The 14,478-nt window shown below is 38.3% G+C and overlaps 1 protein-coding gene across 1 annotated transcript in view; it reads left to right on the forward strand.

Moving 5' to 3' along the window:
* The window catches only part of BLTP3A (bridge-like lipid transfer protein family member 3A), a 62,018-nt gene that overhangs the window by 16,533 nt on the left and 31,007 nt on the right, over positions 1–14,478 (forward strand). The window contains exons 2-8 of the mRNA XM_063096435.1: positions 4,496–4,658; positions 4,760–4,798; positions 5,808–5,899; positions 12,015–12,204; positions 12,500–12,640; positions 13,064–13,234; positions 13,912–14,104. Of these exons, the coding sequence (XP_062952505.1) occupies positions 4,496–4,658; positions 4,760–4,798; positions 5,808–5,899; positions 12,015–12,204; positions 12,500–12,640; positions 13,064–13,234; positions 13,912–14,104 (989 nt within the window). The remainder of the gene's footprint in view (positions 1–4,495; positions 4,659–4,759; positions 4,799–5,807; positions 5,900–12,014; positions 12,205–12,499; positions 12,641–13,063; positions 13,235–13,911; positions 14,105–14,478) is intronic.

Here is a 14,478-nt window from a genome sequence, read left to right on the forward strand (position 1 = left end):
TAGAGACACAAAATAAAATAATGGTTGTCTAGGATTTGTTGAGGAGAATGGGGACATTGGGGGTGATAGCTAAAGAGTATGGGTTTTCTTGGGAGGGAGTAATGAAAATGTTTTAGAGTTGGTTATGCTTATGGTTTCTCAACTCTGTGAATATACTAAAAATCATTGTATTGTAGACTTTAAATGGATGGACTGCAATGGTATGTGAATTCAATAAGGGTGTTACCAAAGACAGAGAGAATAGGAGGGAGGGAAAAATAATTGCTGAAAAACTTCCAGTCTGGTGAAAAACAAATTTATAGAGCCAAGAAGCTCAGTGAACCCTAAGCAGGGTAGATACAAAGAAAACCACATCTAGTCCACATAACAGTCATACTGGTGAAAACTAAAGATAAAGAGAAAAACTTGAAAGCAGCCAGAGAAAAATCACGTAAAGGAGAATACTGATACAAAGTAATGGCTGATGTCTCATCAGTAACAACAGAGACCAGGGTGACATCTTTAAAGTGCTGAAAGGAAGAAACTCTTAACATAGAATTTCATATTCAGCAACAATGTCTTTTAAAAGTTGAAGATGAAATTAAGACATTTTTAAATCAATGAACGCTGAGAGAAGTATAGCAGTACTACAAGAGATAATGAAGGAAGGTCTTCAGGTTGAAGAGAAATGACACCAGACAAAAATTCAGATCTACAGGAAAGAATGAAGAGCATTGGAAATATAAAAGATTATAAGTTTTTCTTTTCTTAATTTCTTATAAATGACAAAACTGCTTACTATTTTGTGCATCTGTAACATGTAAATGTAATAAATACAACAACAAAGCTCAAAAGATAAATGGCAGTAAACTAACTATACTGTTGCAAGGTTCTTACATTTTTATGTGAAGTAGAACCATGTGAACTCTAAGTAGATTGTGATAAGTGAAGGTTACATATTGTAACTGCTAGAGCAACCACACATACACACAAAAACAAAGAAGTATAGCTAAACAGCCCATAAAATAGTTACAGTGAAATACCAGAAATATTACCTTAACCAAAAAGAAGACAGGAAAGGACAGAAAAATAAAAAACAGCTGGAACAAGTAGAAGAATGGTAAACTGAAATGTAACCAGTATCAATAATTACATTAAATGTAAACTGATTAAACTCCCAATTTATTTTAAAATTTTTTTTTATTTTTTAAAGATGACCAGTAAGGGGATTTTAACCCTTGACTTGGTGTTGTCAGCACCACGCTCACCCAGTGAGCTAACTGGCCATCCCTGTATGGGATCCGAACCCGGGGCCTTGGTGTTATCAGCACAACACTCTCCTGAGTGAGCCACAGGCTGGCCCAAACCCCCAATTTAAAAGTGAGGTAGTCAGATTGGATAAAACAGAGATAGACACAAATAGATTGAAAGTTGAAAGAATGGAAAAAGGTACACCATGTGAACAGTAAGCGTAAGAAAGCTGGGATAGCTATTTTATCATCAGACAAAATAGAAAATCACCATATTAACATAATGAAGACATTCTATGTGATTTTGATAAATGCTGAAAAATCATTTGGCATAATTTAACATCCATTGAACCTAGGAATAGGAGGGAACTTTCTCAATCTGATAAAATACATCTATGGAAAACCTACAGTTAATATCATATTTGATGAAATATTGAATACTTTATCCTTAGATTGGGAATAAGACAAGACTGGCTGTCCTCATGATTTCTAGTCAACATTATATTGGAGGGTCTAGCTGGTGAAATAAGGCAAGAAAAATAAATGACATCCACCTCAGCCATGCCACCCCACCCCACCCCACCGTCCACATCCAGCTCAGCTAGGACCACCAAGCTGCTGCTGGAAGCACCCAGGGCTCCTCTGCTGGAATGGGGGGGGTGCCATAGGCCTCAGCCATGACCCACCTCTTTCCTCCTCCTCCCATAGTATTCCCCTCCCCTTTCCCTTCTCCCGCTCCCCACCAACTGCTCTACAAAAACATCTTAGAATGTAAAAAATATGTAATAATAAATAAAAATAAATGACATCCACATGGGAAAGGAAGAAGTATAACTGTCTATATTTGTAGACAATGTAAATGTCTATGTAGAAAATCTTATGGCTTCTTTTAAAAAGTTATTAGAGCTAATGAGTTAGCATGGTTGCAGGGTACAAGATCAATATACAAATTGTCATAAAGATTGAAAATGAAGTGGAAATTATCTCTATTCACAGATGATATAATTGTTTACATAGAAAATCCTAAGGATCCTGCAAAACAACTACTAGAGCTAGTAACTGAACTTAGTAAGGTTGCAGGATAAAACTATCACTTTTATTTCTATCTTCTAGCAGCAAACAACTAGAAAATGGAAAAAAGTTTATAATAGTGTCAAAAACGTAAAATATATAGAAGTAAATTTACAAAAAGATATGTACTGAAAACTACAAAACATTGCTGGGAGTTGAAGACCTAAATAAATTGTTCATATCTCAGATGTACCTAAATTGAGCTATAGATTAAATACAATCCCAATCAGAATTTCAGCAGATTTTTTTAAAAACAGAAATTCGCAGTCTGTTTAAAAAATTTATATGGAAATGAAAAGGACCTAGAATTGTCAAAATAATTTTGAAAAAGAACAAGGAAAGGATTTATACTACGTACCTTCCATACTTAAAATAAAGCTACAGTAATAAAGACAGTGTGGTATTGACATAAATATATATAGATCAGATGAACAAAATAGGTAGTTCAGAAATGAGCCACTGTATATAAATTGCACCTCAAATAACATGACAGTTTAAAAGCCCAACGTTATAAACAACAAACAAAAATCTAGAAGCAAAGAAAATTTTCTCCTAAGAAAGGCATGTAATCTATTTATGCAGAAGTTTTGAGAGTAAAACCTATTAAAGCAAACCTCTAAGATTGAATGATCATCAGATTATCTGGGATGGAATAGCATTAGCTACATTAGTGATGGATATGCTTTTTCTGGATCATGCAAGGTATCCTGTTATCTAAACCAGCTGCTTCAGAGTTGTGTTATATATATCTTTGCTTAAAGACAAGTCTGATGTGGCCGAGCAGTAAAATACTTTGATGTAGATTTTGGTAGGAAGCTTAGAAGCCGAGGCCTGATCTGTAATCACCTCCTCAGTGAAAAAAATATTAAAGGAAGCAAAGTATATTTGTGTACCTTTTTATTTCTCCTATGAGGATTCAATTTCTATGGGAACTGAAGCAAACTGATTATTGCAACTTACTGACCCTGTTATTAGCAATATAGATAGATATTGAATTACAGTGGACAGGGTAGTGGGAGAGTTGAATGAATGCTGGATTAAGTCCCATTTCTGTCATTTGCTTAGTCTCAGCTTCACCACTGCTAGCTGTGACTCTTGGGCAGGTCATTTAGCTTTCTGGCCATTTGTTTCCTCATTTGCAAACTATAAATTTGGACTAAATGATTATTTAAGATTCTTTCTAGCTCTGAGTCTCTGAGAATCTAAGAATTATCACTTACATTGTATATTTTCACAAGGATGTCTGAGAGCCTTTCTCTGTCTTCTCTTTGGCAGATTGCAATCCTCTGGCAGAAATGAAACTTGATCAAAGTCTGTTTTTCCAACTTTGTTTCATCTTAGCTTTTACACTCTGTAACAGTAACAGATGGCCAGAAAATGTTTTCCCACATACTTGAAGTGGAATAAATAGCAGGCTGCCATTAGCCTTTTTAGCCACCCTTGGACTCTGAGTGATATCAACCTCAGTTAGGAACACAGCTGAATAAAGTTCGTACTTTTATTTGGACCACCTCTTCATTTTCTATCTTGCTCAATTTTGATTCTTTTCTGTGTGGGGATCCTTTCCTAGGAAGGAGCTTTGGAAGATTAATTTCATGAATATACAGGGCTGGGCTGCTGCAGCTCCTTAGGGTCTCACTAGAGACTCCTTGCAGTGAACAAAACTCCTCCCAGTGTCAGTTACTGTTCTCAAATCAGCCCACGTTGCTTTTCATTTAATACTTGTTGGTTATCTTGGGGTTCTTCTCAAATTTGTCAAATGCCCTTTGCTTTCCTCTACTTTGTTCTGCACAGCTGCTTAGCATTCATCGCTTGTGGCTTTTGTGTTTCTTCCCCACCCACTTGTATATGGGCATTTATGAGGGTACTTTTTCTCTAGTTTTGTTCTAAATATTACCCATGGACTTTCTGTGTTGCTACCTAGTTGCTCTGTTTTTATATGGGGAATCAGAAATATTAAAAGGCCGTGTTGCCACTACTACAGCCACTTCCTCAGCATCTGCATCATAGGTTCAGTCATGAGTACAATGATAGGTCTCACCTAACATCTTGCAAGGAGTAGAGACAGTGTGGTCATTAGTCAACATTTGTTCTTTAACTTTCTCTTTTCTCCAAATTCAGAAGTGTTATTGGCTATAATGCTAATTTTGCATTTTCCCATGGAGATAATAGCCTCTTATCATTACTCTTTTTAGGTTCACTAAGAATCTTTCCCCAGACAAAATCAACTTGAGCACCTTGAAAGGGGAGGGTCAGCTGACCAACCTGGAGCTGGATGAAGAGGTGCTACAGAATGTGCTGGAGCTGCCCACCTGGTTAGCCATCACTCGGGTCTACTGCAACAGGGCCTCCATCCGGGTGAGAATGGGTGTCAGAGTGCTGCTGTGCTCTAAGGCCAGCAGGCCTGCCTTCTTGAGGGGCAACTCCCACAGCCCTGAGTCTTTGCTTTCCTCTTTCAGATCCAGTGGACAAAGTTGAAGACACACCCAATTTGCTTGGTAATGGCCTTTCTTGATTGCAAATAATCAAATGGGGATGGCTGGGATAGGCTTTTAAAAGATAGGAGAGGGCCGGCCCGTGGCTCACTCGGGAGAGTGCGGTGCTGATAACACCAAGGCCCCGGGTTCGGATCCCATATATACGGATGGCCGGTTCGCTCACTGGCTGAGTGTGGTGCTGACAACACCAAGTCAAGGGTTAAGATCCCCTTACCGGTCATCTTTAAAAAAAAAAAAAAAAAAAAAAAAGAGAAGATAGGGAGGAGTCTGATAGGCTGACCCTTTTAGGAGTGGTAGGTGCTTTCTTATGGCCCTGTGAGCTTCTCTCTGAGACAGAGTGACTCTTCTGGGCTTATTCTGGAACTGCTGTGCAGTATAGGAATTAGCACTGAGATACAAGACCCAGGACTCCTGAGTTGTGTTTTTTTTTTGTTTTGTTTTAAAAGATGACCGGTAAGGGGATCTTAACCCTTGACTTAGTGTTGTCAGCACCACGCTCTCCCGAGTGAGCCACGGGCCGGCCCATGTTTTTGTTTTTATAATATTTTTGCTCCTGAAGCTGTGTCTACTCTTAGACTTCCTTATTTTCCTTTGAAATCCTGACAGAGGAAAAATTAGAAATTTAGTATATGTTAACTATTGGGTGATTATCAGCAGAAAACTCTGCAGGAACTGACTCATGCATATCTTTATCCCAAAGACTGGAATCCTTAGGAATAGTTATATCCCTGTAACTTGCATTTGTGTTTTACCTTTCTGCTGTGAGCTCATTCTGTGCTTGTCATGGGGTTCTACTGCTAATGGAAATGGAAGGGAGGAGATTAAGCCTCTCCATGCATGTTAGTTTGTTTGTTCATTCATTCAGCAAACATCTATTGTCTGCCTCACGGTTGGTATAGTACTCAACTAGGCACTGAAACACAGAGATGAGTAAGACACAGTCTGTACTGTCCTTTGTGCTGTGTAGGCTTTTGTGCAGATGCTTAGCTCTCCATGGCTTTTATTTTAGTGTCTGGATAAGGTAGAGGTGGAGATGAAGACATGTGAAGAGCCTCGGCCCCCCAATGGACAGTCTCCCATTGCCCTCGCTTCAGGACAGAGGTTAGTTGCTTTGAGCCCTGTTATTTCTGACATATCAACTGCTCCAGATCACCTTATAGTTAAAAAAACAAAAATTTATTATGGAAATTTTCGAACATACATTAAAGTAGAGAGAATAGTGTAATGTACTCTAGATCTAACTTTAACAGCTATCAACATTTTGCCATTTTTTTCATCTTTCTCCTGCCACTTTTTATGTGTATGTGTGTGCACGCTGTGGTACTTGAAAGCAAATCCCATATGCCACATGATTCCACCTGTAAATACTTCTGTAATATGTGTCTGTAACAGACAAGGACTGGGAGAAAAACTAAAACTACTATCACATTCAATAGGATTAACAAGAATTCCTTAATATCATCTAATACCTATTTCATAATTTTCCTGAGTTGCCTCTAATGTTTTTTTTTAATTAAAATAAATTCTTTTTTAGTATAGTGTGAATCTAAAGAAGCCCACATATCACATTACATTTTGGGTGATATTTCTTATAACACTCTTTAATTATGCCTCTCCCTCCCACCCACCCCAGACACACAATATACCATATATTCTTTGTAGAAACTAGATAATTTTTTCTAAAGAATTTCCCTCATTTTGTATTTTGGCTGATTGTACCCTCAAGGTATCATTAAAAATGTTTCTCATTTAATCTGGTAGTTAGATTTAAAGGTTTGACCTGATTCAATTTTGGGGGGTTTTCTTGGTAAGAATACTTCCAAGGGTAGGGGCCTCTCTCAGGCCTCTTTTATTTTATTTATTTATTTATTTAATTTTTTAAAAGATGACCCGTAAGGGGATCTTAACCCTTGACTTGGTGTTGTCATCACCATGCTCAACCAGTGAGCAAACCGGGCATCCCTATATGGGATCCGAACCCGTGGCCTTGGTGTTATCAGCACCGTACTCTCCTGAGTGAGCCACAGGCTGGCCCCCTCAGGCCTCTTTTATGAAGGCACTAATCCCACTTATGAGGGCTTTGCCCTCATGACCTGATCACCTCCTAAAAGCTCCTTCTCCTAAAACCATCACATTGGGCATTAGGTTTGAACATATGACGAATTTGGGGGGAAGATAAACACTCAGACCGTAGCACTGAGTAATATTCCATTGTATGGCTATACCACAATTTGTTGTTTTCTTGTGGGTTTTTTTGTGGCTGGCCAGTACAGGGATCTGAACCCTCTACTTTGGTGTTATATCCACAGTTTGTTTATCCATTTACTTGTTGATGGTCATTTTATTTCTGTTTTTTGGTTATTGTGAATAATGCTGCTGCAAACATTCACATACAAGTTTTTGTGTAGTCCTGTACTTTTATTTCTTGGGTAAATATCTAGAAATGGAATGATTGGGTGGTAGGGATGGATTTAGCTTTTTAAGAAACTCAAACTTTTCCAAAATGGTTTACCATTTTATATTCTTTTTGCATGCTTTTACATTTTACAGTTTTTATATACTACATTTATAATTACTTTTTAAATATGTTTGTTTTATGCCATATCTTTACAGTGATTCTTTTTGATGTTGAGATGTCCTCAACTGTGGCCAGTTAGAACCTTTCCAAGGGAGCTCCAGTGTCTTTTGGACAGTACCCCAGTAATCTTCCTGCTTTTAGAAAGAACAAGATGTTCCATGCTTCTCTTATACATCTTGACCTCAGACCTGGAATAAGACATTTCTCCGAGGACCTTTGTTTCCCCTTAGGGAGACACTATTATCTGGGCAAAATTATGTTCATTTAGTTGTCATTGCTTTAAGGCCTGTTCATTGTCCAGTGCTAGGAAAAAAGTATTTTTAAGAAAGAGAAAAATAAATTGTGACAACATTCTAATATTTCTCAATTCAAATGAAAGAGGGGTTTGAATTAACTTTTTGGATTTAATATTTTTATTATTTATTTATTTACTTACTTATTAAAAGATGACTGGTAAGGGGATCTTAACCCTTAACTTGGTGTTGTCAGCACCACGCTCTCCCAAGTGAGCTAACCAGCCATCCCTATATAGGGATCTGAACCCGTGGCCTTGGTGTTATCAGCACCGCACTCTCCCAGGTGAGCCATGGGCTGGCCCTATTATATTTGTATTTTTAAAATTCATACACTGAATCTTGGTTTCTAACAACAATAACGTAATAAATGATTCATTTTTCCATAGTTTGAAAAAAATGACAAAACCAATATTGTAACTGGCTATAAGACTGCTGAATGTAGTAGATGCATGTGTGTTTTAACCTTACGATATATCCCATTAGGGGTGTATGGCCGAAATACTGTTTTATTTTATATTTATTATTGATTTAATTTTTTTGGCAGCTGGCTGGTATGGGGATCCAAACCCTTGACCTTGAAAATACTATGTTTTAAAGTCACTTGAAATCATTCTTTATATGGTTCAGTACCATATAAAGGTACTGTAGAAAGGTTCATTTGTTTCAGTTTTTTTTTAAGTTTTTTTTTTTTTTTTTTTTTTTTTGTCGTTTTTTCGTGACCGGCACTCAGCCAGTGAGTGCACCGGTCATTCCTATATAGGATCCGAACCCGCGGCGGGAGCGTTGCCGCGCTCCCAGCGCAGCACTCTACCGAGTGCGCCACGGGCTCGGCCCTTTTTTAAGTTTTAAAATGATTTTAGGGAGCTGTCCATTTAGCTTAGTTGGTTAGAGCCTTGTAACATCAAGGTCAAGTGTTTGGATCCCCATACCTACTGGCCAGCTGCCAAAAAATTATATTAAAAAAGTGTTTTAAAATTTATTTTTAGGTATATAAAACTGTATAGTTCTAAAGTTAAAACTGTAAGACAAGTTAACGTTATATGTTTATATGTTTGTATTTTTCCCACCCCCTTTCTTATACAAAGTGTAGCATATCATAAATAATTTTTCCATATTGCTTTTATTATTTAAAAATATATCCTCTTCCTCCACCTGATTCTGAGTCCCAGGATACTTCTTATGTGTTAAGCCTCTGCTTCCCATCACTGATATATATGATTTCCTACTTAAACTTAAATCCATTAGAGAGACTTCCATTCAGATAACTTAAACTAGCCCTTCAATTCTCTTTTCTTCAGACTAAATAAGTATAGTTCCTTAGCTTTTCCAATGGGTTAAAAATAGTCTTTTAAATCACCTCAGAGGTAGTTCCCTAAAACATTCCTAAGTTTTCTGTCTTCAGTTCCACCATTTACTTAGCACATTCACATTGTGCAGGGCAGAAAAAAGGATAAGACTCAATTCCAGAACTCCAGAAGCCTATGATCTGATGATCTCTGGGCTGATTAAAAAAAAAAAGTATATCATAGAGATAACTCCATAGCAGTATAAATAAATATTCTTTATTCCTTTGTGTACCTGAAGAATATACTTATTTTATGGAGGCAATGTAGTTTACTTAGCCAGTTCTCTACTGATAGATATTTGGATTATTTCCAGGTTTTTGCTGTAACAAATGGTACAGCAATAAATGATCTTGTTTATAAGTCACATAGTATTTTTCTAGAGTATTTTTTTTTGTTTTTTCTTTTTTTTTAAAGATGACCGGTAAGGGGATCTTAACCCTTCACTTGGTGTTGTCAGCACCATGTTCACCCAGTGAGCGAACCAGCCGTCCCTATATGAGATCCGAGCCCGTGGCCTTGGTGTTATCAGCACCACACTCTCCTGAGTGAGCCACGGGCTGGCCCATGCTAGCGTATTTTTAAAAAAGCTTTATTGAGATACAATTACATAATAAAATTCATAATTTTGAAATGTGCAATTCACTGGTTTTTACGATATTCACTGGGAGGTACAACCATCACCACAATCAATTTTAGGACATTTTCATCACCCAAAGTAAAATTCCATGCAAATTAGCAGTCACTCCTCATTCTTCCCTGTCTTAGCCCTAGGCAGTCACTAATCTATGTTCTATGTCTATTCTGAACATTTCATATAAATGGAATCATATACTATGTGGTCTTTTCCTTCTTTCACTTAACATGTTTTCAAGGTTCAGCCATGTGGTAGCATGTAACAGTACTTTATTTGTTTTTATGGTGGGATAATATTATTTTGTATGGATATTCCACATCTTATTTATCCACTCATCAGTTGATGGACATTTGGGTTGTTTCCACTTTTTTTGCTAGCATGTTTGGGATAGAGTCCTAGAAGTGGGACTGCTGGGTTAAGGGGCAAATGTATGTACAATTTTGATAAATATTGCTAAATTTTCCTCCTTTGGCATTTTATGATTTTTGCATTCCTACTGGCGGTGTGTGAGAGTTCTTGTTTTCCCAGAGCCTTGCCAAAAAAGAATATTGTCAAACTTTAGGATTTTTGCATAATCTGATAGATGACACATGATATTTTAGTGTAAGGTTTTTTGTAAGTTATATTGGAGTATAACACATTGAAGTGCACAAATCATAAGCTCACTGATTGTTTACAGAGTTACATCAAGAAACAAACTACTTCCAGAATCCCAGAAGCCTCCTGTGCCCTTTTTAGTCATACCCACCCCCAAAGATAATTTTATCCTGGTTTCAAATATCATTGATTAGTTTGTTTTTTGTAAGTTACATAAATATAATCATGTAGAATATAGTCACATCTGTCTAGCCACTGTATTTTTTTCACAACATTATTTTTGTGAGAGTCATCCATGTTGTGACATGTTTGTAGTTCATTCATCTCTCTTTTCTTTATGGTTAGCACTTTTTTGTGTGTTGTTTAAAGAATTTTTTTCTGTTGTAAGGCATGAAGATATTCTTCTGTTCTCAAAGCTAGAGAGAGATTTATTGTTCGACTGTTCATATTTAGATCTCCAATCCATTTTGAAACTGATTATTTTTTGTTGTTTGATATAAGGTAGGGGTCAATATTATTTTTTCTCTTTATGGATATCCTTAAACTGAACATGCATCGTTTATTGACGAGACCTTTTCCTCACTGAACTGTCACCTTTGTCATAAATCATGATTCTCAGTGTAGTTTTGATTTATGATTAGGGTTGAGCATCATTTTATGTTTAATATCTATTTGCATTTATTTTTCTGTGAACTGCTCATACTTTGTCGCATTTTTATTGGGCTCCTAGTCTTTTTCTTTTCAGTTTTTTGAAGTTCTTTATACATTATGGATATGAGTCCTTTGTGATATAAATTACAAATATAAATATTTTTTTCAGTTTGAATTTCCAGACCTCCTTTTTAATGAAAAGTGATTTCACTTACATGTCAAGAATGTCTGGGTTTTCCACATCCGGGGGGACTTTAAGAAGCCCTTCATTCCTCTCCCTTTGCCATTTCTAGCCTCTCACTATGGTAGTATAACTGAGCTCTTCAGGAAGTATTTGGCAAGGTAGAGGTGGGACTGTTCTTGAGTAGATTTCACAGTATTAAACTTCTTAAACACCTGGAGTTACTACTTTTATCTTTCCACTACCTTTGTAGCGTATGCTCTGTCTTTGGAGATTTTGTTATTATTTTTTTCCTTGGTGGCTGGCCGGTACAAGAGATTGAACCCTGGACCTTGGTGTTATCAGCACCGTGCTGCTGAGCTAACCAGCTAGCCCTGTGTTTGAAGATTTTATAGAAACCTAGGTCTACTTTCTGTAGTTATACTACCCCTTTCAGACAATATCTAAATATTTGTTTAGGTAGTCTATACGGCTATAAAAAGATTCATCAATTTATTCTTTCTAATAGGAGGCAGATTGTTTCTAGGTCAACTCCTCTTTCATTCCATTTTTTTAAAAATTGCTTTTAAAAAGAATACTGGGTGTGCCCGTGGCTCACTTGGGAGAGTGTCGTGCTGATAACACCAAGGCCATGGGTTCGGATCCCATATAGAGATGGCTGGTTAGCTCAATGGGTGAGCATGGTGCTGACAACACCAAGTCAAGGGTTAAGATCCTCTTACCGGTCATCTTTAAAAAAAAAAAAAGGAATACTGCATCATTATAAAAAAATTTTAGAAATTTAAAAAATGTAAGAAAGAAACAGGAAAAGAAAAAGAAAAATAGTCACTCACAGTTCTAGCACCCAGTAGCTTAGTCTGACGTGTTCCTGTGTAAGTACTGTGCATAAAGTTTCACATGATTCTGGTCACTGGTCTACCTCATTTGTTGTAGTGAATACGGCTTTGCTGAGAAGGTGGTGGAGGGGATGTTCATCATCGTCAATTCCATTACCATCAAGATTCACTCCAAGGCCTTCCACGCTTCTTTCGAACTATGGCAGCTCCAGGGCTATAGTGTCAATCCCAACTGGCAGCAGAGTGACCTTCGCCTTACCCGCATCACCGACCCCCGCCGAGGAGAGGTGACAGCCCTAAGGGAGAGAATGGGGGAATTCAAAGTAGGACAAATTCTTAAAGCATATTATTCCTGCTTTGGGGGTTTCCTCCAATGTTCCCCATTCCTGGGAACCCCAGAATCCTTTCTGTCTAGTGTTACTGCTTCCTCAGTTATGGATCTCTGATTTACTGCTTTCTAATTGTTAGGACCCCAGCGGAGAATGGTGGGAATCTCTGCTTGGCCAGCTTTTTTTCCCTGGATTTTCTGCCTCTTGTTTAATTGCATCTAGAATTAAGGGATTTTACTCTCTCTCCTTCTAGGTTTTAACATTTAAGGAAATAACTTGGCAAACACTTCGAATTGAGGCAGATGCTACAGACAGTGGTGATCAGGACCCAGTCACCACTCCATTAAGGCTTATTACCAACCAAGGCAGGATCCAGATAGTCCTCAAGAGAAGAGTGAGTGTGTTTTCTCATGAAAACTTCCATCTTTTATTCTCCTAGACAGCCTGGGAGTTTGTGTTCCTCGTTGTTTGGAATGTTAGTGGCCCCTGAAATGACAGTTGAAGGGGAGAGCCTGCAATTCAGTGTTGTACAGTATGCACCAGGGAGAGACTGCTTCTACCTCCTCGTTTTCTTAAATTTGGAGACCACAATTTTTACTCATGTAAGGGGACACCTGGTAGTTGACTATTGCTACTTTTTGTTAATCAAGCAAGCCTTAGTAGTTTAGTAAGAAAGTGGCTCTCCAGAGTGCTTGATACTTTGCTTTTACATACTGGAGATTGAAAAGCCACTTCTGAAACTGATTGGACAATTGTCACTTTGAGGAGTTGGAATGATACAAGGTGATAAACCTTATGTTCTCTGTGGCCCCCTCAGACCAAAGATTGCAATGTGATAGCCTCCAAGCTGATGTTCCTGTTGGATGATCTGCTCTGGGTGCTAACTGACTCACAGCTTAAGGCTATGATGAAGTATGCAGAGTCGCTGAGTGAGGCCATGGAGAAGTCAGCCCAGCAAAGAAAGAGCCTGGCCCCTGAACCTGTACAGGTTAGAGACAAAAATGACACCCTTGATGGGGCTGGGGAGATGATAGGCCAGACCTAATTTCATATCAATGTAGGTGGAGTCTAGACTTTATGTGGCTTATTTGGGGGATTTGTCATTTACTTTTGGATGTTCCTAGGCTTTGCCTGCACCTCTGATTTTTCATTTATTCTGTTCATTGGGTACCTCTAATGTGTTAGATATACAGTGCTAGCCATTGGAGAGGAAAAGTGGAATAAGCCTCTTGTTCCTGTTCTTGGGGCTCTCACTGTCTTGAAAGATGGACCATAAACAAGTTATTACAATATGGTGTGATAAATGCTGTAATAGAAGCAAACAGTATGCCATGAGCACAAAGAAGAAGCACCTAACTAAACAGGTTAAAAGACAGCACTTAGAGAAGACTTCATACAGGAGGTGTTTTAGCATCAGTCACCTAAGTCTTCGGAGGGCAATTCAAACCTCAGAACAGTACTCTGACAGTTACTAGACATTATAATTAGGCGTTTTGGAGTTTGGGTTATTTAGTTGGGACAGACCTAAGTGAGTTACCAGGCAAACAGTTATTAATGGGCATCTTGCTAAACTGTGGTTTTATTCAGGCTGGACTAAAGCTTAAAGAAAACCTATGAAGGAGCTTGTCAGGGTCCGGACTTGTTTTTTTATTCTGTCACATGTAGATCACTCCACCTGCTCCCAGTGCCCAGCAGTCCTGGGCCCAGGCATTTGGTGGCAGCCAGGGCAACAGCAGCAGTAGCAGCAGCCGCCTCAGCCAGTACTTTGAGAAATTTGATGTGAAAGAGTCCTCCTATCATCTGCTCATCTCCCGCCTGGACCTGCACATTTGTGATGATAGCCAGTCTCAAGAGTCAGGTACCCTGTGAGGCCTGGGCTGGGTGGTCCTCATCACTGTCTAACTCTGAGCATAGCCTGGGGATGAAGGCTCTTTTCCAGAGACACTATGGAGTACTTTGGTTGGCTTCCATTAATCACAGGCATTCCTTGGGCCTCAGCCCTCCTCCTCAGCTCTCTATGTTAGTGTGAGGCAGTACTCTTTAGCTTTTAGGGTGCAGCAGAACCGTATGTCATAGTTAATAAAATACAGATATTTGGCATCTCCCCAGACCCCACTAAATCAGTATCTTCAGGACTTGAGTCCAAGCTGCGTAAACTTTTTTTTTTCCTCCCTTCAAGTCCCTTGGGCAATGCTGATACTTGTCAGAGATTGAGAATCACTGGTGTAAAAT

This window comes from Cynocephalus volans, chromosome 5 (genome assembly GCF_027409185.1).
Source record: "Cynocephalus volans isolate mCynVol1 chromosome 5, mCynVol1.pri, whole genome shotgun sequence".
Taxonomy (NCBI): domain Eukaryota; kingdom Metazoa; phylum Chordata; class Mammalia; order Dermoptera; family Cynocephalidae; genus Cynocephalus; species Cynocephalus volans.